Here is a 25998-nt window from a genome sequence, read left to right as displayed (position 1 = left end):
GGCAGAAAGTGCCAAGCTCTTCCAAGTATGTAGCTGAGCTTCATTGCAGACAGTGCTGAGCCCCTGCGCAGACACAGAGGTGAATCAGTTCACAGGCAGGGTTGAGTTGTGTAGGCATTCATTCTGATAATATAAAACCCAAGGTTCTGTGGGTACTGAGAAACCAGGACCAGCTAATATTCTGTGGGAGTATCACATGCCTCTCACTCTGGATAATTTTGTACATGGCCTACTTCTGATGGGGAGTTAGGAGGAAAATGTGGAAGGAAGGTTGACAGTGAGAGAAGAGACTGAGAGAAGTGATTGAAGAAAGGTAGAGAGAAAGACAAGGAAGACAGCCGTGAAGGAAAATTAAGCATATATGAGAATATGTAGAGAAAACAAGAGAAAGAAATGAGAGGAGAGTGTGACTGAGATGGAAAAGAACAGAGACTACATGTGAAATGGGAAGCGCCAGAGGGACTTTTGAACAACAGTGTTATGTTATGTTAAGGTTATTTGTGAAGTCCACCTCTCACACTGGAGAGCATCCTGGTACTGCGAACGCAAAGGTTATCTCAGCTGTCACTGGGCCTTGCCCAAGTGAAGAGCCAAGTTTTCAGTTTCTTGCGGAGCTCAAGTTGCTGAGCAGGCAGTTGTAATGTGTAGGGGCAGGTCGTTCCAGGCTTTGGGTAGGAGGTAGAAGAAGGCTGATTCTGGTTCTGTGTATGATTGGGATGTGTGTGAGCAGGACTCTGGCTGAGCCTAGTTGTCTGGTGTGTGTGTTGAAGTTGATTGCGGCTATTGAGGTAGATGGGGTAAACGTTGTACAGGACTTTGTATGTGTGTGTGAGCAGTTTTAAGAGTGTGGATTAGTGAATGTGGAGCCTTTGGAGGTGCTTCAGGTGTGGAGTGATGTGAACACAGGGGAAAGCCTGAGAATGTGTCTGGCCACTATGGTCTGAAGTGTTCTAGCATTTGGACAATGATTCTGACAGAGCGTGTTGCCATAGTCCAGCTTGCTGGTGATCAGGGCGTGGGTGACCTTTCTGCATGTGTTGACTGGGAACCATTTGAAGATTTAATTGAGCATTGTGAGAGTGTGAAGCCGGAGGCATAACAGTGTTAACTAAAGTAAAGGTTTCCCCATTCGTTTGCTCCCTTCAACAGAGGTCTGCCTTTCACTGTTTAACTCGGCAGTGCTGGTGCTGCATATGGATGGTGCCAATATCCAACCTCCAAAGAAACATTTTGGTTACCAGCACACATTTTCTTAAAGCAAATTAAGCACTGGGTTAGAGTGAAGGTGTTGAACACATGATAGAGCCACTTGGCAGCCATGTTTAAAATTGTAAAATGTGATATAGTCCATTTCGAAATTGTCTTTCACATGGAACATCAAACTTAAACCCTTCACATATTGAATGAGGTTTAAGTATTATATGTTCATTTTCCTGGCTTTGTTGAAGCAGGCAAACTCCAAAGTGAAGGGACTAGGAGAGTGCATCATAAAGCTTGTGAGGGCAGCTCAACTGCAAGGGGGCAATAGAAGAGATTTCCTGCAGGATCCTCTGTTAGTGAATGCATGCTCATCGTTAATGTATGGCTTGGTGTCACCGCAAACAAAGGGAAGAGATCCAATCATGGTGCCCTCAGATGATGGACTCTATAATGGACAAAACCTCTGCGTACCTCTTTGTACTGCTAGCTGTACCATCCATCTTCCTGTGAGAGAGCACCAGGCATCTGTTCAGGTGAAAGAACATGAGCTCCGCACTGGCTTAGGGTGTAGGTGTTTTGCACCAGCGGGAGCTACTGGAGCCCACTGAGAGAAGTATAGCAGGGTTATGGGCATGCACACACTTTGCTGCATGCATGGGTCTACTCACAAGTCTCCTGACTATCTCAGTCTAATCTTGTATAAGTATCTTATGTTGCCAGTGCTCGTCATAACATGAGTAAATTTAATTTCTACATGGCTTCAGCTCGTTCTGTAATGTGGCTGGCAACAATAATTCCATTGATGAATTTTGTTGCAGCATGCACACATTTAAATGTGTGCATATTTGTCAACCTTCCTTCATTTATAGAGAAATAAACAAGCTTGACTTGTGAAAGTGTGTATTTTTATAAGAAAATTAACCTATAGCTAACAAAGTAGGAACTAGCTGTATAGGTGTAAATTACAATATTGTCTCACTCCTCTAACAGCAGTGCATCGCCATTTTAAGCTTATTGAAAAGTCATTACATCTTTCAGTAAACATGCATGCATTTTATGTTTAGGTGCTTGTATTGCACAAAAAGCAGGAGTGTAAAACCCATGTAATACAAAGGACCATGAAATATGAGAATTTTTTCACTGGTATGTGTGAAATACGGATTTTGTCATAATGGTATTTTCCAAACCACTGTGCAGAGGTTTTACATTGTCCAAGCTACTAAGAATAGGTAGCTTGGAGGACTAAAGTTCTTGAAATTATGCGGCAAGATTGAAAATTACCTGGCACATTGGCGGTATTATTTTTATCTGTTTGATCTAAAAATAACAGTTTTGGTGAAATCTGCACAGTTTGGAAATTATGTGGCAAATTTGGTGAATTCATAACTGTAAAATCTGCAGCTGCATATTCACATAAATCTACTCATCTCACCATTGCCTATTGTTTTATCAAGAATCTATTTAAGAGAGGGAACCAAAACATCAACATTTGAATTCCAGTCAATACCTACTGTTAGCTTCACTTTGAGTAAAACAGCTTGTAATATAAACACGCATTTGCAATGCAACGGCTCTCGCATTAAGTCGAGTTAGAGCTATTAGCGTTGTAAACTCCTAACCAGACTTTTCTTACCACATTAAATGCAAAAAAAGAGTGTGATTGCGCTTTATAAAACACAGCGCAAAGAGAAAAGTAGTCCAGAAACGATACGGAAAACATGGAGCCTCGCTTGTTTCTAGTAGTTTACCAGTGCTCTTAAGAAGGGCTAAACACCGGAAAAGGCATGACATATGCATGCCCTTCATGAATGAAAACAATCGGATTTTAAAAGGCAAGCCCACAAACCAATGAAAGTGACTGACGTAACATGAGTGTGGTTAAAATCCCCCTAAAGAGAGATTAGAAGAGGGGCGGAGCGCTTTGCGCTCCCCCCTAAAAATACATAATGGGAACTTTGTCATTGCCATCTCTGGGTTCTGGTGACATAGATGCAAATACATGAAACTGAACCTTCAACAAGAGACAACTTGTTTAGGTGCTACCCAAATGTAAGACATGAATACCGAAATAATTTATGTTCAGCTGACTCACTCGATAGCATGAGGAATCCAGCCTAATGGCTATGTTAAAACATCAGCAGAACACGAGCATTCACAAGGAGTGGTGAAATTAAATGTTTGAAGCTTTTTTTAAAGTTCTAATACACCAACTAAGGAAAGAGATGGGTCTAGTTGCTAAACTGTCGATCTGAGGACCTTGTTTTGAATCCAACTTGGCATTCACAAAAAAATTGTGCAGTTGTGGAAAATCACTTGATCACAATGTGTCTAAAATGTATATGTGTGAGATACTACTGAAAGTGTGTGTAACAAAAAGATTTAATCTATCACTAGATGAATACAATGTTGCATAATTTTCCATCACCTCACATAATGTGCAACGCTCTGTTGCTCTCAGGCTAGGTCCATGCTATAGAAATACCAATGCATGGATGCTTTGACATTGTAAAGAGGTATCCAGCATATTAGTCTCTGTGGATACCCCTTCCCTTTGAGCTGTTGGTGATGCCCCCTCATTATGTGACAGCCAGATAGAAACTCCCCACAATTTTCTCTATCCCGGTTTATTCTTTACTCCTGAAGTCTACTTCTCAATGTCTGTGGGAGCACTTTCTTGGGCACATTGGGAGATTGCTTCCATACACATTATCTTGTTCCTTGGAATCATTATATCATTATGCAGTTCATGCTACTTTTAATCAGATAAGACACTTTTCCAATAAGCCTTCAATGCTTTCTTTTCTGTGCATCAGACCAGGGACATACATGCCATTGGTGCAGCAGGTGCAGTGGCACTGGAGCCCAGAGCCATCAGAGGCCCTTTCAACCCTGATCATTGAGCTATTTACTACGGCAGCAGCATTGAAAGTGACCATTTCCCCAGCTTGCACCAGTGCCCATGGCATCCTTGCTATGCTACTTCATCAGACATGCAAAGCACTCGCTTGGTATCAACTATCGTACAGACATATGATGTTGCAGGTCTGGCATACACTCTGAGCTCCAGCAGTGTTCAGTGTCTCAGGGGAATGCATTGGCGGAGATAAAAGATCTGCCTTTAATGTGCTAAAGCATGAAAGAACAGGCATGCACATATGTCTTTTCCGTGTGTTAGCACATTAAACCTGACCCCCATTGTGTGAAATTATACACCCACCATACTGTTTAGTACTAGCCCACCCCCCATGACCCCTCACCCCTATGTCGAATTGTGCCCCTTTCCCACAGGCTGCAGGGTGTGCAGACAGTTTGAGTGCCTCATGTTCAAAGTTGACAGAAACTAATATAAAGAAGAAATTGCATCATTTTGAAAACTTTCCCCTTTGGAGGTGGTGAACTCAGGCACTATCACTCACCAACCTTGAAAGTCTGATGCATTCAGTTGCAGCATTAGGGTTAATGCCGGCATGAATCATATCCCAATACGCCTTTTTTTTACACCCCATTAACATGTCAGTCTTCACTGTTCTACCAGCCCACGTGTAATGGTCAGCCTTGCCCCCCAATCTCCTGTCTTATTTGGCTTTAATATTGTACTCCGCTAATCTTTCTTGTACTTCCTCTGTCCTTAATACTCAAAGATGTGTACCAATGTGGCAGACAAGCAGTGCCAGGTTTTTAGCCATGAAACATCAAGGGCCTTATTTAGCCTTTTTTGGACAGCATACTCTTTTAGAAATGCGACGGATGTCCTGCCCCCTGTACTGCATACCCATTGTGGGCTGCGGCCCTTGTAATATGCAGACGGGATATCCACCACTTTTTGAATGAATATCCAGTCTGCCAAACTCTATAAGGTCCTTACATTTCAACAATTTTTGGGTAACTAACCCAAAATCAATGTTCAGCAATTCTTGCATGGTTCTTCTGTCACTGTACTTTACCAAAGAATGGGCGTTTTTGGTTCATGAAATGAAATTAGTTTTCACTCCCACATGCAGTACCTTGATTTCAAGATCATTTGGAATGAACACACGTGCACAATTTCATATTTGGATGATATATTTTAAAATATATTGTTAACTTTTGGTGGGTTTCTAATCAATTAAGCGTGGTGGAGGACTTCATACTGCACAGATCCCGGAAGAATAATTTCCAGCAAACTTCACCATATAGTCGTAGCACATTTAGCAGCTTTGGGTATGATAAAAGCCCAGTTCTAGACTTCAGTTTTGTTTCAAGCAAAGCTTAGGGTTTTTTTTCACATGACGACTTTGTCAAGAAATGAGAGTCCTCTCCTAAAGTTTCTGTCTTGCAATGGATGCTATTTTTACTCACAATAACATTGACGTTGTTTGGTATTAGTGGGGCGCAGTAATGGATCCTTCGAAGATGAAAGGCAGAGTTGACGTCATTAGAGTGTGACTCAGTACGGCACAGACATTTGATGCTACAGGGAAGAGGCCTGTTTGTTTGATTGTTAGACCTCCTAATAATTGTTCCCATGGCTTTCAGACAACCTGAAAGCCTATTTCGCTAACATTTGTTTTTAGAAAGATGATTTAGAGAGAATTGTATTAATTTCACATTCCATTTATTTTCCTTTTATGCTTTTCTGTTTTTGATCTGAATGTTTTTGTAATGCATGAAATTCAAGTCTGAAGCCTGATTGGCTAGAGTAGGCCTGGAAAGTGAGTTGATGTAGCCAGTTGCTGTATGTACCATGACGCCATTTTCTGTTTTCAGCAGTCTTCTTTCTCTTCCTGAAAAAGATTGCATTTTCAACTGATCTATGTTTTCTGTGTACTTGATTGAATGTTTGTTTGGAACATCATTTTGGTAGTGTAATTAATAGATGCTCTAATGTTTCTTCTTAATCGGTTGACGAAAAAGGTAAAAAATGACAAAATTAATCTCATTTGTAAGTGTTCTTTACCCATTATTTAAATTGTGTTACTTTAATGTTTTATTGAGATAGATTATTAACAGCACTGTAATCTAAACTTTCCTCTAAATGCTTGCAATGTCAATGAGATCTTTATTGTGATCAACTAGTTCATGAAATCAATTAAAGAATCCCTAATGTAAGGCCAATATTTTGCATTGACAGGTGTTGCTAGAGGTGGATACGGCATAAAATAGCATTCCATTCCTCCATTTTGCAGCTCAGCCCCATGATGCCTTCCGTCCTCCTTGTATGCTTGCTAGTAGGACAGTGGGAAGAGGGAACATTTTGCTGTAACAACACTCAAGCTTCTATTCATGTGAGATGCACTTCCTGTTTTAAAAGACTTGGGTCCTGATATACTAAGTATGGATTTGGTAAGTCGTCGCAAATAGTGCACAAACTTTTACCCAGTCCATTCTGTTTTTGCAAATTGACCTATGTACAGATAGGTCGGTTTGCAAAAAAAAGAGGATCGCAATTTGTTCTACCTCATGTAAATTAATGAGTTAGGTCGCAAATCCCAATCTACTATGAATCGCAGCCATCACTGCGATGATGGAATGTTGAGTTCAGCAGACTACCATGTCTTTAATAGTTTTTAAATAATGCATTTATTTTTTTTAAATGCAATCTGTTTTCCTTGAAGGAAAAAGGAAAAAAATAAAAGTTTAACTTACAACTTTTGAGAGGAACCACTGCCTACGTTTAAATATGTCTTTGTAAATAGTCACAAAGGGAAAGGAGTCCCTAGGGTATCCCTGCCTGTTTGTGAATGCGTTACCACTACATTTGTGTATTCTGTAAAATATTAATGTTTTGCCACTGGATTTCGGTCCCAAAACATTAATGCGTCTCATTCCAAATTGTTATTTGGAAGTAGTGCCCTAAACACTCCCCTCCAAATACCAATTACGTATGTGGTCGCAAACCCATATTGTGATTTAGCATAGCAAGAAAAGCCTTTTTGCGGTCTCAAACAGCTCAATTCTGTGAATTATATCTTTTGCAAATGCAAAAAACTTCATATATCTGCCTCTTGGAGAGATGCTAGACAGTGCTAGAGCAGCAGGTATTTTGAGCTGTAATATCGGTTACAGCTCCCACTTACTGCTGCTCTCTAATCCCATTGAATTAGGTATTTTTGAATGAAAGGATCTGTAAAGTACACAGATACTCCTGGGAGTGTCCCTGCACTGGAAAATCAACATATTGGAAACCAGGCGAGCATGCTAGTTTGCTGAAAAGAGAAAAGTTTTAAGGCTTTGTGGAAAGACACTTCATGAGAGATAAATCGGATTGAAAGGGGAAGCAGATTCTATTCTCCACTAGCCATAACCATGAAGGACCGACTGTCACATCTTACATCACCGAACCTTGGGATGATGACTAGCAAGGCAGGTGCGAGCACAAAGTCTGGAGGGCAATAGTGCTTAGCTCTTTTGATCAGATACTGTGGTCCACTCTGACAAAATGCCTGATGTAGAATGGTGTGGGATTTAACTGGCAGCCAGTGAAGCTCCATGTCCTCCGCGGAACATCTAAAATCAAACAGGAAATTGCGTTTTGAACCGTTTGAAGGTTCTTGGTTAGCTTGTGTGGGCGACCAAGATGAAGGCTATTGGTGTAGTCCAGTCTCAAAGTTATCAGGGTGTGAACCACTGTTTTACGTTCCTTCAGGAGCTGGAGATCCAGGAATTTCCAGAGGGATTTCAGAAGAGGGAAACAGGTAGCAGCGACAGAAGTGATTTTAGATGAAAAAAACAGCTTGTCATCAGGTTCTACACCCCGATTCCAGTCTAATGATGCGAGACCCGTGGGATGGTTGAGACAGTTTCCGTGGCCAACAGCTAAGCAGCCATTCCTCTTCCATTTAACCGAACAGGAGGATCTCTGTTCCATCCACAGTGCATAACAAATGGCTTTCTCAAGGCAAGCTTTAAATGCCTCAGCTGTGCTACAGAAAGCGGGGTCAACAGGCAGAAGAAGCTGAAGTCATCAGCTTAAGAGGTAGTCCTAAGGCCATAATCTTCTATTAATTTAGGAGCCGGATGTGAAACCTAGCATTGTACACCTAAGGGGCTCTCACCCTCCCCCTCACCACTGAGTGGTTTGACAGCCAGTCTCCCGAATTGTAAATGAGCTTCTTGGTCTCAATTCTTAAGTCTGAATAGATACTACTAGCTAACGTCACTCAATTAATCATATGTTTTAAAGCTCACTACTCACTCATAGGGTTCCTTGGCGCTGAGAGGTGTCTCCTCAGAGATCAGTTGAAGAGTCAGGTCTTGAGGTCTTTCCTGAACTGAGGCAGCAATGGTGACTGTCTGAGATGAAGGGGTAAGGTGTTCCAACCTTTTGCTTCCAGGTATGTAAAAGATCTTCCTCCAGTCGATGACTTCTTTATGCTGGGTACATTGGCGAGTGACTGCTGAAACGAACGGAGAGGTCTAGAAGGGGAGTACCGGGTGATGCGATGGTTGAGGTAGCCAAATCCGCTGTTGTGGAGAGCTCTGTAGGCATGCACGAGGAATATGAAATTGATCCTCTTCTCGACAGTGAGCCTGTGGAGGTTTTTCAGGTGTTCTGTGATGTGCTCTTGATGAGGAATGTTTAGGATGAGTCTGGTGGCGGCGTTCTCAATTTGTTGACAGTTGCTCAGGTTGCCTCTTGGTCGGTTCCGGCATAGAGGGCGTTGTCGTAGTCAAGTCTGCTTGTGATTATTGCCTGTGTCACGGTTTTTCGGCAATTGGTTGGTATCCATCTGAAGATCTTTCCTAGGAGTCGCAGGGTGTGGAAATAGGTGGAGGCGATGGGGTTGACCTATCTGGTTGTGGTGAGCATTGAGTCAAGGATGACACTGAGGGTACGTGTGTGGTCTGTTGTGGTAGGGGCCCGCCGAGTGTTGAGGGCCCCCAAGAGTCGCCCCAGGCAGAGGAGGAAGGTCCTATGATGAGGATCTCGGTTTTGTTGGAATTCAGCTTAAGGCAGCTCTCCCTCATCCAGGTGGCGACTGCTTCCAACCTGTCCCTGAAATTATTGTTGTCTGTTGAGGAGTTCTCAGTCAGAGTGATGATCAGCTGGGTGTCATCTGCATAGGCGACGATGCTCATGCCATAGTTCCCGGCGATAAGGGAAAGCGGGGTCTTGTAGACGTTGAACAGTGTGGGGCTCAGCGATGAACCTTGGGGTACTTTCCAGCTGATGACTGTAGGTTCTGACATGTGTGGCGGGAGTCTGACTTTGTGTTCTGCCTGTCGGGAAGGAGTGTATCCATCGAAGAGTCTTGCCGCTTATGCCTGCTGCGTGGAGTCTAGCGCGTAGGGTGCAGTGGGATACTGTATCGAAGGTGGGTGAAAGATCAAGTAGGATTAGGACTGCTGTACGTCCGCAGGCGAGGAGGGAGCGGATGTCGTCTGTGGCGGTGAGCAAGGCGGTTTTGGTGCTGTGGTTAGTTCTGAATCCTGGATGGAAGAATTCCAGGATGTTGTTGTCTTCGATATGTTGGCGTAGCTGAGTGTTGACTGCTTTCTCTGCAACCTTAATTGGGAAGGACAGCAGCGAGATGGGGCAGTAGTTCTTGAGATCCTTTGGGTAGGCTGTGGGTTTCTTCGGGAGAGGTCGGATCTCAGCATGCTTTCTGCCTTCTAGGTCGGTTGCTGACTCTATGGAGCAGTTGATGGTCTTGCAGAGTTCAGGCACGATTGAGGTGCTGGCCTTGTTGAAAATGTAGTAGGGGCAGGGGTCGATTGGGGATCCGGAGTGGATGTTTCTCATGATTGAGCAAGTCTCCTGTGTCGTGAGGGGAGTCCAGGTGTGCAGGAGTCTTGGGGGTTCAGAGGGTCCAGGCAGTCGTGTCTTTGGTGAGTTCAGCGAGTCTTGGGGTCAGAAGCTGTTGTAGATGTCTTTGAACTTCTGATGGAAGAAGGTAGCAAGTCTGTCGCTGAGATCCTACTGAGTCTACTTTGTATTGAGCTGTCAGTTCTTTTGTTGATTACAACCCAGTAACCACTGTATCTTGATTTAGAGTTTGTTATGTACCTGCCCTAAGGCGTTCATGCAATGAATCTTGACTGAAAGAAATCCAATGAAATCTTACCCACACTTAAACAAGCCCTAGGTTATGTGTATTGCTGTTTGATTATGCATGTGCTTTTGGCAATGCGGTCCATACTTTCATAAATCCTATAAATATCACAGAGAATTCCATTGGAAGTTTTGAAGGTCTTAAAGAGAAAGGTATATTCCTTGGGTAACAATATTTCTGGTAGAATTTCTTTTTCCCACAGATTCCTCACCTTATCCACTATTCTTCCAGGTTTCATGCTGGTCTGGAAAGCTCTTCTCCATCAATAGCTCTCCAGCACCTACAGGTAGCACCATGGTGCTTCAATTGCAACTCAGCCTCCAGACATTATATTGAAATATATTAGGTGCCAGCAAGCGTTCTAGCGTCTGCAGTACCTAATTTGAACAGTTGGTTGCCAGTGGGGCCCACTAGCACTAACTTTTAAGAACCATTTTTTATTTTTTCTCATTAGACATTAACCATGAGCAAGAGAGGGAAAACTGAAAAAGGGGAAAGAAACTTGAAGAGATAATCATTAAAAAAAAACATTACAAAGGGAATAAATAGGCACCTGCACAAGTGAGATAAAGGGACATGGAGTGTCTGCTAGTGGATGAAAGAGCTATAAGATCGATTCAAGCAACGCAGCCTTGGAATTTGGTATGAAGATTTAAATGCGTCAGCCATAGGTTTCTGTGCAGAGCTTTGGCTACCGGCACTTATTCTATTACAGATTAAGCACTAGGTATCAGTTCCTGGTTACTTATTAGTAAATTAAATATGCCAGTTCAGCATGAACCAATGTTACCTTGTTTAGCGGAGAGAAAACAAGCACTTCAGCACTGGTTAGCCGAGGTAAAGTGCACAGATTCCCAAGGCCAACAAAAAAGAATTAAGCAAAAATGGGAGGAGGAAGGCAGAAAGTTTCGGTATGACCCTGCAGAAAGGGCCAGGTCCAACAGTGGCTATTGTGAGCTGTGAAGTTTGTAAAAAAAAAAAGATGAGTGCAGAGTGTAGAAAAATGGAGAGGTTTCAGGAGTGTAAAAATGGAGAAAGAGAACAGTTACAGAAAAAAGGGAAGAAAAAGAAAGAGGAAAAACCGCTGAAAGAAAGAAGGAGATAAGAGACTGGGTGATGAATTACAAGAAAGAGGGTGAGTGGAGTATGAAAGAGTGCAGAGAATAGCAAGTTGAGGTGAAGGGTCCAAGAAGGAGGTAGAAGAGAGAGAGGAGTGCAAGGAGGACAGAGAGAAGATTGCTGGAAGGAGGGGCACACAACTGTTGCAAGAAAGAGGGTGAAAAGAGAAAAGTGTAGAAGAGAAGACCTCAAATAAGAGAGAAGATGGCAGGAAAGTTTGTTATGTTGTGTTTGAGTGGGTAATTTGAGTGGTGAATGTGTGGATGTGGGGCAAGTATGGGGTGATGATGATAGCTGTGGCAAGGGAATGTTGTAATTTAGATGAATTAGTGTAAGATGTGCTACGGATTCATCTGAACGAAGATTATGTGGAGGTTGCTAATGGGAGTTGTATGTACATGTGATAAGGGAAGCATTGAATGCAATGAAAATGTGGATTGCAAGGAGTGCGAGAGCGATGAAATACAGAGTATGTGTGTACAATGATAGAGCACAGAATATAGTGAGAGAGGGCCAGAGTGATCAAAATGCCCTGTAGGGTTTGAGAGTGAAAGGCATATGCAGTCAGCGAGCTGAGGTTATTGATGGGACTTTTGAGTTTGACGAAAGAAGGGAATAATTGAGGGTGAGTTAAGAAAATGAGGGATCTGATTGGCAGGTGGGAGGGAATGCTTGTATTATAAGTGCCTCAATTGCCAAGAGTTGTTGAGATGTCAGGGGATAGCATGGAGCTAGCCATGGTGCAGGATTTTGAAGTGGGGACGGGGCAGTGCCATCAGAAGGGGGAGCAGATGTTGGCAGATGTGGACAGAGAAAGAAGAGTGGAGTAAAGGAAGAGAGGACGTGTCTAGGAGGGAGAAAGAGAAATCAAAGAATAAAGGGCATTGGAGTTAGAGAGAGGGGAAATGGGGGTCCGTTGGACAATGAGATGGAGATGAGAAGAAAGAGAGAACAGATGAGACGGGAAGAAACAAATGGAGTTAAAGGCATGGAAACAATGGAGGGTGGAACAGGTGGCATGGAGGAGGGAAGATTAGAGACGAGAAGTGAGACGTGGCATGAGAGGGGTTAAGGAAGGTGGGGGTGCTCTGTTACAGAAGGGAAAGGAAGGGAAAGGAGGGAAAGTAGTGGAGTAAAGAAAGATCCAATAAGCAGCTGAGAGAGAAGTGGGAGGGGAAGGTCTGGGTGAGATAAGAACAAATAGTAGCAGATCAGAAGGCTCGAAAGAGAGAAGAAGGAGACGAGAAAGGCACATGAAAGAACAGCAAGAGAAAGGGCCTAGGTAAGGGGTGATGGTGGTGGGAGAGGGGAGATTAAGGGCCCAGAGAAGGAGGCACTAAAAGAGAAGGGGGTTAGAGATGGAGAGGTATATATGAGTAAGGAGCATGGGTTGTGGATAGACAGGACTGTGAGCATTTTGAACCTTAGTTCAGATGCAACTGGTAGCAATTGCCATGAAAAGCACAGTGGAGTTAGAGTGCAGAGACTGCAAAGAGGATGTATGTTACGTAATACCCCAGGATGAACTCTCCACATGAAGGAGTGTTATTGTGCGGCCTTGGACTTTTCCCTGATAATACAATATGTGAGAAAGGACGCAGGCTTTTTGTTCTTAGTGAAGGTGATAATGGGGAAGGTTGAATATGATTGGCTTATTTGATCTAGCTGGAACTGGTTGCCGTTAGAGAGTGTGGCGTGGGCATGTCCTCCTCACCGTTAATCTTCTATGTGTGTTTCCACTCTTCACAGTAAAAAACCGTATTGTTTGATGTTGTTAGCGCGTTGGTCCTTAATAAGTAAACTTACAAGGGAACGCATATAGGTCAATGAACCTTTTGACTTGTTTAAGATGTTCTTACCATAGTTCCAGAACAGAAACAATAATAAATACACAATAATCAATAATCATTAGTCAATTCAATAATCAATAGAGTCAGTAATTGTCACTCACCATGACTTTTCAGCCATGAATAACCACAACTTAAGTAAAGTTTAGTGTTTATTTCCCTTATATTAATAATGCTAAAGTCATGTAGATTAATCTCAAAATCAAATGAAACACATACAAAAACAATACTAGTTGACCAACGCGACAGAAGAAACGTAATCTAATCAAGGCTTGAATCACAATGCTTTCGAAAAAAACGGTGCAGATTAATAACAAAGTAAGTTGTGATGAAGTAATCACATACATCTAATTCAGCAAGATAGCTCGTCAAACATATGTCCTTGCAAATTGTCAGTTGTCATGTGAATAGCCTCAAATAACCCAGATTAGCATCAGCATGTGGGGCTTCATGCAAAACAATTGAGAACACCAAATTTAGAAAAACATCTAGCTAGAAAACTATTAAAACAGCGCAGAGGTACCTAGAAAGAAAAGGCATACAAATGCAATTCAGTTACATTGTCATATCTACCTATCCACGGTATGGGTCAGCAAGCAGAATCAGTCTTCATCCTCAGGTCATCAGTCGATCAGCAAAGCATCAGGCTCTCAGTCAGAGAGTATGAGCCCAATGACAGAATCTCAAGTCTCTTCTTCTTAATAGCGCAGTAACCTAAAAATCTCTCTCTAGTCTCATCATCTGGTCTGAAGTCTTTTGCCTCTGTAACGTTGTTATATCAAAGTCACCCAAACTGTCCCCTAATTCCCTATTGGTCAGTTAATAATACTTTATTACTGTACCCAATAATTTTTCTATAGCAAATCTATGAATTCTAATATTTCCTCATCATCCGGCTTGTCAGGTCTCGAATTTGTTGCATCTTCGTCTCCAGTCAGTGTCATCGTTGTTCGCGTCCTGGTAAAGAACCTCTTGCACACATTACACATCGCTTGTTACAGCGTTAAGGACACTGTCTCCTGTTAATCGCATCTCATGGAAAGCTTCTGCTAAGCACTTAACAAGACAATGAACATTTCACAGTTAGTTCACTCTGTCAGCAATTTTTTTATTAAACACTAAGAAATACAGCTTCTGCATGAGGCCTGGCAAAAATAGGCCAAGACACTCGCTAAGTTAAGGCCTACAATTAATAAGCTAAAACATACTTCATAACCCTCAATATGACATATTACTACATTAATCTAATACACTTTCAATATTTCATATGTATTAATAATTATTTAGTACATTTTGTGAAGACTGGAGGCCATTCTTCGAGGTCACAATGTCAAACGTGCGCATTATTTTTCTCTACGTTATTCATTTTCTACATAAGTCATTATTGAAAATACGTAAAAACTCATTCATAATTTCTAATTGACATCTGCTTCAGCAATGTGTTGAACCCTTGCAGGGACTCAAGCCCCAGGATGTTGCCTACTGACAGCATTGTTACTAGGGGTACGCCTACATCCCCACTGTTTCATCTTCCTCCGTTCACCTTTTGCTTCCTGTAAAACTGGTAGATGCCGGAACTGGACATCTAGACTGCTGACTACTCCAAGAGCACACACAGGTCTCTTTAGCACTTGCACTTTTTAGCAGGACACCTCCTTGCTTTAATATATCCTTTCAGGACAAAGAAGCGAACATTGTGCGTTCTCACAAGAAGATGCATGCATTGTTGCGTTTAGCTAAAGAAGAATGTGAGAAAAAAAGTGCTCTCCAAGGCAACAGAAGTTGGTAGTGCGATCCCTCCACATCCATGTCAATAAATAAATTGATGCCTAACACCACCCAGCCGAGCAATTGTAGCCCCCGTTATTAAAGTGCGTTGGGCCTTGCAGGAAGTTGAGAAGCATTATGTACACCTAAATTAGGGCTTCCGGTTTTTATTGTACTTATTTTTAAACATTTCTCTTTGCATTTATCCAAATTTATGTTTTGGTCACCTTATCTGTATTCATCCATATTACTCTGTCTTAAAAACAAATTAAGTTGTAAAATTCTACGTTTTCACATTTATTTAAATGATAAACATGCACTCATATTTTGGTGCCTGTCCTGTTTTAACAAATTAACCTCTTAAATGCGGGCGTCGGCCACTGGCCGACGCCCACACACCCTCCCTGGTGCGGGTCACGACCAGTGGCCGACACCAGGAAGGGCATTAATAAATCCTCGGGTGCGTCGCACCCGAGGATTTATTTTTTATTTTTTTCCCCCCCCCGGGAGACACGGAAGCTACCGTGTCTCCCCCCACCAGCCCCTTTGTGACGTCAGCGCGCCGCGAGGCGCGCTGACGTTGCAAAGGTGTTTTCCCCATGAAAGCAGGAAGCAGCCTTGCGGCCGCTTCCTCCTTTCATGGGGAAAACGGCCTTTTTCACGTTCGGGAAGGCCTCGTAAGAAAGGGGAGAGTCTCCCCTTTCTTACGAGGCCTTCCTGAAAGTGTTTCCTGGCCCCCGATCGCAGCACAATCCCCAGGGGATTTTTTTTTTTTTTCAAAAAAAAAAAAAAAAAAAAAAAAAAATGAAATGACAGGGGGTCGCCCGTGGGCAGGGTGACCCCCTGTGGGGGCAATTTTTTTTTTAGATGTTGTAGGGTTTCCCTGGGGGCCATTTTGGCCCCCAAGGAAACCATACAACAACTAAAAAAAAATATATGTATATATCTATATATATATATCTATGTAGATAGATATATCTAGGTACATGGATATATCTATAGATATATCTATGTAGATATATATTTATATATATATATATAGGTAGATCTGTATCAAAGAGATTTATAAAGCGCGCTACTCACCTGTGAGGGTCTCAAGGCGCTGGGGGGAGGGAAAGGGGCTAGGAGGTTCACTGTTCAAAAAGCCAGGTTTTGAGGCCCTTCCTGAAAAGAAGTAGGTTTTGGGTCTTGCGAATGTGAGTTGTGAGTGCGTTCCATGTTTTGGGTGCAATGTAGGAGAAGGATCTGCCCCCGGTGGTGGTGTGTTTGATGCGGGGGTCAGAGGCGAGAGAGAGGTCAGCTGAACGGACGTTTCGTGTGGGGGTGTGGAAGGTGACTCTCGTTGAGGTAGGCAGGGCCTGTGTTGTGGAGTGATTTGTGTGTGAGGATGAGGATCTTGAAGGTGATCCTTTTGTCAATGGGGAGCCAGTGGAGGGATTTGAGGTGTGGAGAGATGTGTTCGTGTCGGTGGAGGTCGAGGATGAGTCGTGCTGCTGAGTTCTGGATGCGTGTAGTTTGCACTTGAGTTTTAGAGTGGTGCCGGCGTAGAGGGCGTTTCTGTAATCAAGCCTGCTGCTGATGAGTGCGTGAGTGACAGTTTTTCTGGTCTCTGTGGGGATCCATTTTAATGTTTTTCAGTATACGGAGTTTGTTGAAGCATGAGGAGGTAAGAGCGTTGATTTGTTGGGTCATAGAGAGGGAGGAGTCTAGGATGATGCTGAGGTTGCGTGCGTAGTTGGCGGGGGTGGGTGCAGGGCCTAGCGTGGTGGGCCACCATGGGGGGTCCCAGTTTTTTTTGGTGAGGGCCAAAGAGGATTATTTCGGTTTTGCTTGAGTTGAGTTTCAGGTGGTTGGCTGTCATATATACATCACTTTTGTCAATATGTGTGTGCTTTCCCTGGGGGGAAAAGGGTCCGACTTGTCTAGTGGCAGTTTTAGTGCCATAAAGAAGCGCAGAAGGTTTATATGCCTACTGCAAAGAGCACATCTGTATTTTATGTAAATAGCTGAGTACATTAGTAAAGTCTATGGAGAGATGAAGGGCACTTTTGCTGGGTGGTAATGAGGGAATCTGAGGAGGAGGGAGTGGGAGCACCAATAATGATTGTTGGACTGGGCGCAGGAGGTGCTAAAGACTGTGACGAATGGTATGTGACAAGGTGTTTTTTGAGTGTCTTGAAAGTACGTGCTGATTGAGGGAAGAAGCGCAGGTAAGGTGGCCTCTACTGTTGCACGTATCTCACACACACCATCGATTTTGTGACTGTCTACGTAGGCTAGTGTTTTAGAGCAACAGTTTAGCCAATAGCAGAGATGGCATCTTGATGGATGACTGCTGCCTGCACTCGGGTTATAGAGGACCGCTCTGACATAGGATCAGAGACTGAGACATCAGATACTGAGACAGCATCTGAGGGATAGGACAATGGCGCAGACTCTGGGAGTGATTTTTCAGTCAGAGGAGTCCCATTCGAAAACTCCTCTTCCAGTACATTATGAGGGAGGTGATGAGGACAGTCCTGCTGTCCCTTCGCAAGCTGTTCGTGCAACTGGGTAATAGTGGGTTAGGCCAACCCAGAGAGCAGGTGAATGCGGCGGCAAGCAGAGAGAGAGTGCTCTCTTGGGAGCTCACCAATTTAGTTCAGCCCCAAATTCCACCACCCAAATCATATTGTGGAGACATCAAAATTGTCTATGGCAAAACAAACTGGTTTTGTAAGGCAGGCACCTGTGTTTTTGGTCCTGGATTCGGCGGCCATATAGAGAAACACACTAAACCCAAACATTTCTGGAAACTAGACATTCGGGGGAGTCCACAGAGGTGTGACTTGTGTGGATTCCCCAAAGTTTTCTTACCCAGAATACCCTGCAAAGCTGAAATGTTGAGAAAAAACTCTATTTTTCTCGCATTTCTGTCACACAAACTACAGGAATATGCTGGGATCCACAACATTCCTACCACCCAGTGACTCCTCACCTGTCCTGATAAAAACACTACCCCACTTGAGTGCCTACACCTAGTGCCTGTGTCAGGAATGGATCACCCCAGGGTCAACAGCTGCCTCACGTAAGGACCAACATTGACCGTTGTGTGATCTATTCCTGTCGCAGGCACCAGGCCTAACCACACAAGTGAGGTATCATATTTATCGGGAGACTTGGGGGAACGCTGGGTGGAAGGAAATTTGTGGCTCCCCTCAGATTCCAGAACTTTCTGTCACCGAAATGTGTGGAAAACGTGGTATTTTAGCCACATTTTGAGGTTTGCAAAGGATTCTGGGTAACAGAACCTGGTCCGAGCCCCACAAGTCACCTCATCTTGGATTCCCCTGGGTTTCTAGTTTACAAAAATGTGCTGGTTTGCTAGGTTTCCCCAGGTGCCGGCTGAGCTAGAGGCCAAAATCCACAGGTAGGCACTGTTTTCTATGAAAAAATGTGATGTGTCCACCTTCTGTTTTGGGGCATTTCCTGTCGCGGGCGCTAGGCCTACCCACACAAGTGAGGTATCATTTTTATCGGGAGACTTAGGGGAACGCCGGGTGGAAGGAAATTTGTGGCTCCTCTCAGATTCCAGAACTTTCTGTCACCGAAATGTGAGGAAAACTTGTTTTTTTGGCCACTTTTTGAGGTTTGCAAAGGATTCTGGGTAACAGAACCTGGTCCGAGCCCCGCAAGTCACCCCTCCTTGGATTCCCCTAGGTCTCTAGTTTTCAGAAATGCACAGGTTTGGTAGGTTTCCCTATGTGCCGGCTGAGCTAGAGGCCAAAATCTACAGGTAGGCACTTCTCAAAAAACACCTCTGTTTTCTTCCAAAAATGTTGATGTGTCCACGTTGTGCTTTGGGGCGTTTCCTGTCGCGGGCGCTAGGCCTACCCACACAAGTGAGGTATCATTTTTATCGGGAGACTTGGGGGAACGCCGGGTGGAAGGAAATTTGTGGCTCCTCTCAGATTCCAGAACTTTCTGTCACCGAAATCTGAGGAAAACTTGTTTTTTTAGCCACTTTTTGAGGTTTGCAAAGGATTCTGGGTAACAGAACCTGGTCCGAGCCCCGCGGGTCACCCCTCCTTGGATTGCCCTAGGTCTCTAGTTTTCAGAAATGCACAGGTTTGGTAGGTTTCCCTAGGTGCCGGCTGAGCTAGAGGCCAAAATCTACAGGTAGGCACTTCTCAAAAAACACCTCTGTTTTCTTCCAAAAATTTTGATGTGTCCACGTTGCGCTTTGGGGCGTTTCCTGTCGCGGGCGCTAGGCCTACCCACACAAGTGAGGTATCATTTTTATCGGGAGACTTGGGGGAACGCCGGGTGGAAGGAAATTTGTGGCTCCTCTCAGATTCCAGAACTTTCTGTCACCGAAATCTGAGGAAAACTTGTTTTTTTAGCCACTTTTTGAGGTTTGCAAAGGATTCTGGGTAACAGAACCTGGTCCGAGCCCCGCGAGTCACCCCTCCTTGGATTGCCCTAGGTCTCTAGTTTTCAGAAATGCACAGGTTTGGTAGGTTTCCCTAGGTGCCGGCTGAGCTAGAGGCCAAAATCTACAGGTAGGCACTTCTCAAAAAACACCTCTGTTTTCTTCCAAAAATTTTGATGTGTCCACGTTGCGCTTTGGGGCATTTCCTGTCGCCGGCGCTAGGCCTACCCACACAAGTGAGGTATCATTTTTATCGGGAGACTTGGGGGAACGCCGGGTGGAAGGAAATTTGTGGCTCCTCTCAGATTCCAGAACTTTCTGTCACCGAAATGTGAGGAAAACTTGTTTTTTTAGCCACTTTTTGAGGTTTGCAAAGGATTCTGGGTAACAGAACCTGGTCCGAGCCCCGCAAGTCACCCCTCCTTGGATTCCCCTAGGTCTCTAGTTTTCAGAAATGCACAGGTTTGGTAGGTTTCCCTATGTGCCGGCTGAGCTAGAGGCCAAAATCTACAGGTAGGCACTTTGGAAAAAACAGCTGTGTTTTCTATAAAAAAAATAGGATGTGTCCATGTTGTGTTTTGGGGCATTTCCTGGCGCGGGCACTAGGCCTACCCACACAAGTGAGGTATCATTTTTATCGGGAGACTTGGGGGAACACAGAATAGCAAAACAAGTGTTATTGCCCCTTATCTTTCTCTACATTTTTTCCTTCCAAATATAAGAGAGTGTGTAAAAAAGACGTCTATTTGAGAAATGCCCTGCAATTCACATGCTAGTATGGGCACCTCGGAATTCAGCGATGTGCAAATAACCACTGCTCCTCAAAACCTTATCTTGATCCCATTTTGGAAATGCAAAGGTTTTCTTGATACCTCTTTTTCACTCTTCATATTTCAGCAAATGAATTGCTGTATACCCAGTATAGAATGAAAACCAACTGCAGGGTGCAGCTTATTTATTGGCTCTGAGTACCTAGGGTTCTTGATGAACCTACAAGCCCTTTATATCCCCGCAACCAGAAGAGTCCAGCAGACAAAACGGTATATTGCTTTCAGAAATCTGACATCGCAGGAAAAAGTTACAGAGTAAAACATAAAGAAAAATGGCTGTTGTTTTCAGCTCAATTTCAATATTTTTTTATTTCAGCTGTTATTTTCTGTAGGAAAACCTTGTAGGATCTACACAAATGACCCCTTGCTGAATTCAGAATTTTGTCTAGTTTTCAGAAATGTTTAGCATTCCGGGATCCAGCATTGGTTTCACACCCATTCCTGTCACTAACTGAAAGGAGGCTGAAAGCACCAAATATAGTAGAAATGGGGTATGTCCCAGTAAAATGCCAAATTTGTGTTGAAAAATTCGGTTTTCTGATTCAAGTCTGCCCGTTCCTGAAAGGTGGGAAGATAGTGATTTCAGCACCAGAAACCCTTGGTTGATGGCATTTTCAGGGAAAAAACCACAAGCCTTCTTCGGCAGCCCTTTTTTCCCATTTTTTTGGAAAAAACAAAATTTTCACTGTATTTTGGCTATTTTCTTGGTCTCCTCCAGGGGAAACCACCAACTCTGGGTACCATTAGAATCCCTAGGATGTTGGAAAAAAAGGACGCAAATTTGGCGTGGTTAGCTTATGTGGACAAAAAGTTATGAAGCCCTAAGCGCGAACTACCCCAAATAGCCAAAAAAGGGCTCAGCACTGGGGGGGGAAAGGCCCAGCAGCTAAGGGGTTAAGTAGCCAAATGTAACCAAACAGTAAACCTAAAAGTAAATATTGACTTTATACTACAAATATATGTAGACATAAGCTAGTATTTGAGGACATTTCATCCGATTTTTTCTTTAACTCCCTATGCTGTCTGTTTGCTCAGCTGTTGGCCTGGAATTCATGAGACATGATAAAAAGTCACTCACAAGAAGCCCTATTTTCTAAATTTTTCTGCTTTTAAAAATTGATGCAGACAGGAAACACTTTGTTTTCTGTCAGCATTTATCTGTAAAGATCAGTAAAAACGGAAAACTGGGAACCTTAGTGTTAATACTATACAATTACTGCAGTAGAAAGCATCACACAAGAACAAGGTTTCAGAGTTATTCCACAAGAGTCACAAACCCCCATTCACACTCCCAGTGAATTTCTAATCAACCTCCATGTGGCATCGCCACTACAGTAACATTGCCCAGCGTTCATATGTACTGCAACAGTCGGTGACACTCAGTGTTGTCTTCCCTGAAGGAAGACAAAAAGGACGATGCATGGAAGCCCAATCTGGACCTGAGGGTTTACGAGAAAGAGACACGAGGCGAGAGGTGGGGGACAAGAAAAGGAAGACACTAGGCCTACATTGTCTTCCTTCTTAGGCTCTTGAATCCCAGAGGTGATGAGCTGGAGACCACACACACTGATATGGCCTTGTAATAGGTTTGGTTATCGCAATGTTGGGTTATTTAAGAATCCCCATGACCTCACCGAGGTCATACATCCCATAATTTTCAGCCCCCTTGCACGATAGAGGGGGATAGGGGAGAGAAACGAGAGTGCGTAGTGCACTTAGAGAAGGAAAGGACAGTGAGGTGCAGAGAGGACTACATCACAGCTACAACTCAATTCATGCTTCATCAGTGCCCCTTTTCAGGGAGCCCAATGGACTAGCAGAGAAACCTTAGAAAGCACAGGAGGTTTACTCAACGACAACAGCCAGTTCTCACCCAGGGAGGGGCAGATATTGGGTGAATGCAGGCTTGCAGCTTGAGGTAAATGGGAGAAGGGCACTGAAAGAAGGCAGAATAACACAAGGAGGCGGGTTGGAGGTTATAGCACTGAGGCTGCCAAGCCCACACTGTGACCGGTGAGATATTCAACCGGCCACGTAATAAAATGCCCTGGTTTAGTGTCCGGCAACATGAATCACCAGTAGAGAACTCATCAGCCCTCAAGAGTTCCTCCCGGCACCCAGACATGAATGTGTGCCAGAAGACTGTCCTCACCAAGCTGGTCTGCGGCCGACTCTGCCGACCCCTACTTTCTACTGCAGTTGCAGCTCACAGCTCAAGACCAGGAGAGCGTCAAACGGAAATGTTCCTTAATCCCTGTTACATAAAGTTAGCAGGCAGCACTGCAAAGTGCACACTCTCACACTTACTACACATAGCGCTTGAGCATTCTCGGCACACTGGAAGTTCAGATAATGGCCTGCTAACAGGACAGTTCAAAGCTGGCCAGTCCAGTCTGAAATAAGCCAGTGAGAGGGAGCCCAGCAGGTCACATGCTCGAGGGCCTGGCAGAGTGCAGCCAGAGCCTGGGAGGGGCAAATCCTCTTGTGCCAAACACCTTCTGTTACTGTTGTCCCATGACCAGTGTTGCAAGTAAATATTCAGTTATAAGGAAGCGCACCCAGGCTGAGCCAGCATATTTTAACTGATTGACTAACTGCGCTGTGAGAAATAAACCCAGGGTTTCCTGGGAGTGCTCTTAGGTGCACCTGGAGAGAGTCCTGGTCCTCAGTAAGAAGTAGCCTTGGTGCAACGCCTTCATTTCCACTTGCTGATGCATGGTAATGGCAGTGCTTCCAATGGGCAGGTACTCTCCGGTACTGAGTACCTGCACTTCTTTCATTTGAAGGGGAGAGTACCTGCACTTCTCAGCACTGTTGCAATACATTACAATGGATGAGTACCAGCACTTCTCAGGAACAAACAGGTACTAAAGAGAGTAACTGCACTTATATATTTCCATTTAAAGCACTGGTTAATGGAATACACGGCCATTTTATGTGAGAAGATTAGAACAAGAACGTTTCTGGCGTAGCTCTAACTTTATTTACTAAAGTATTTTAACTTTTGGTATATCGGTTTGTTAAAAAAATGTTGCTTTTGATTGATGTGAGCATGCACTTATGTTAAATGCTTCAATAAATGCTAATTAAACATGCACAAATTAAATGTGATCCGCACAAATGTGGAATAAACAGTAGTTAGCCTATATAGAAAATACATGTCTCAGTGAATTCAAATCACATCGGTGTGAGATCTTTGCAAGAGAGGGTATGATTAGGACATGCCCGGGCACTTCAAAACCACATCGAGGATGTGTCCAGGCACGTGCTTATTATTCCAGTGGTTAAGATGTAGGAGCATGTTCCATCCTCACTATGAACATGTATTTGCGTCTTGTTAATGTGAGTTTGGCGTCATAACTCCAAAGCGAAGTGCCGTTTAAAAAGATAATGACCTGTTTTTACAAACAACCTTTGCTGTATGTATACGCTGTGTCGATTTTTGTACATTGAAAGCGCGTACCCGAAAGGGGATTTTAAAAAGCGGTGAAATGCTCAATGCTTTAGAGGCAATTTTTCAGAACCCTTCTGATGACCGCCTGTGAGCAATATTCTAAACCTGCTTAATCCAGAGAAAAGAAAATGGTCCAGCGTAGGGTAATGTGAATGGTCATTAGTATATATATTTTTATGTCTGTCGTTGACCAAGAGCTTTCGATGTTACTAACATTATATGCATAGTTTATTAACTTTTAGGGACTTTTAGTGAGCTCTCTTCATCCATTGGTCTGTTGTGTCATTCACATATTTCTTCAGCCCACTGCAGCAGAAAGCATGGGGCAGTGGGTTCGCCCACTTCAGCCATTGACTGACTTGTGAGTAACAACAGTCCGCCCTTTCATAAGGAGCACCTCTACACACAAACCAATTCATTTTGGTGGCAGTCTCTTCTACGGCAGTGTGTGCTTTTTGAGACTAAATAAATGTTTTCTTTCATCATTTTTTTAGTTTATTTTTTAAGAGTCCTGAAGCTCCGCCAATAATAATGTTTTACCAAAACCATGACAAAGCGAATCAACCTTTTGGCTGCCAACTGATGTCCGATCTCTTGGTTTTGCCATAGATTGTTTATTTTCTCCCTTAAATGTATATCTGGCTGTGTGAATAATTCCTGTCTTCATGACCATCTAAAAGAATGGGTGAAGTGTGGTGCCTCACTTTTCCTTCCAGACGTTGACATAGGTATAGAAGTACATTTCCATGTGGTAAAAGTTGTTCACAGTGCTTGTTAATACCTGCACATTTATGTCCTTGTCTTAGATGCAAATGTTTATTTACGGGTGCATTATTTCTGAGCCACGAATGTTCTAATAATTGGACGAATGCTGCTTGTTGGCAGCTGTTTGAGGTGTTGCCCATGCAATGCCTACTTTGGCCAAAGCCTCCCTGAACCCCACAGCATCTCATTTAAAGGTGAACAATGATCCAGATAATAATTTTGAGTATAATACCGAAGGGCACAGCAACTTAAAAAAAGGCCATCATGTAGCAGAAGTGTTACACTTCCGCTGAATATATGGCATCTGCAACAAATATAAAACAGACACTACACTTTCTGGAAATAAGTTCCAATAAGAGTGTTGCTGATGGTTATATTGAGAGAAAATTGCAGCAAATCTGGTACAAAATCCACCCTTTAGCTAGGTGTTAAATTATTGAAAGAGGACTATGCTTCCCATCTGCTGTCCGTTTTTAAGCCGAGCATAGCAGCACGCAAGCTCTACTTTCCCCCATGTGTTGGTATGTATCTGGGATTTTAACCACACTCACCACACGCCCATCACTATCACTTGTTCATGGGCTTGCCCTTCAGAAATCCTCTATTTTGGTTGATAAATGCTTTATGTTTGTCCCTCCTTGGGGCGGTTTAGTTCCCGCCTTGGACATCGCCCCTGTTTCATGGCTAATTGCACTTTTGCCGATATGTTTGACTGCGAGCAAACTTCTTTTTCTTTTTGTGTGCTGCCTCACGCTGATGCCGTGGCGCTTTGAATTGGCTTGCTTATGTGAAACTGTATCATTTTCATTTTCAATTTATGTGGCAAGAGAAGTCGTTAGGAGTTTACAACGCTAATAGCTCTAACTCGAGCAAATGCGAGACCCATTGCATTGTAAATGCTTGTTTTTTAATCAGTTCATTTCTATTTCAGCTGAAGACGACGATGATGTTGATGGCTTGTCCCAGGGATCTGCAAAAGAGACACAGACTTCAACTGATTCAAGTAAGTGCAATGTTTGTAACAATGTGAAGTGCAGGCTTAAAGCAGGCCCTGGAAATCAGGCATCTGTTTACTTGTGTTACCTAATGCGGTACAGTGGAGGCCTTTGCTGTTGCTTACGTGACTGCTTCCACTTCACAAACTGTTCAATGTATTGTTATAAGTTAATAAAAACCATTACAAAAATTGCACACTGTTCCTCATGCACAAAAAAGCACATATCTTAATAAAATATTGTGCCCACTTGCTAGTAATTTCATAAACTTGTATGTACATTTTTAACCAGTTCTTCATACACAGCTGTTATCAAAATTAGCAATCGTCAACAACAATAATATGACATTTTCAAGAGCCAGATAAAATTGCCCACCAAATAATTTGTGATGTCTAGTCCACTAACAAATTTAATAGTCTTTTTTATACTATGGTTCTAGTGACTCTATAAACATTTAAACTTAAAATTAGTTCAAGATCCCCAGATGAAATTATTTTCAGTGTTAGGAGCTTCATTTAAATAAAACCAGGAATTTAAATCAATTTACAACAAAACTGAGGGTCAGGGGGATTGAGGCC

At 43.2% G+C, this 25998-nt stretch overlaps 1 protein-coding gene across 1 annotated transcript in view; it reads left to right on the top strand.

Moving 5' to 3' along the window:
- Positions 1 to 25998, top strand: part of DGKQ (diacylglycerol kinase theta) — an 848589-nt gene that overhangs the window by 549956 nt on the left and 272635 nt on the right. The window contains exon 7 of the mRNA XM_069236577.1: positions 25357 to 25428. Coding sequence (XP_069092678.1) covers positions 25357 to 25428 — 72 coding nt within the window. The remainder of the gene's footprint in view (positions 1 to 25356; positions 25429 to 25998) is intronic.

The sequence above is a fragment of the Pleurodeles waltl genome, chromosome 1_2, assembly GCF_031143425.1.
Source record: "Pleurodeles waltl isolate 20211129_DDA chromosome 1_2, aPleWal1.hap1.20221129, whole genome shotgun sequence".
Classification (NCBI taxonomy): Eukaryota; Metazoa; Chordata; class Amphibia; order Caudata; family Salamandridae; genus Pleurodeles; species Pleurodeles waltl.
This window is presented reverse-complemented; position numbering and strand designations above follow the sequence as displayed.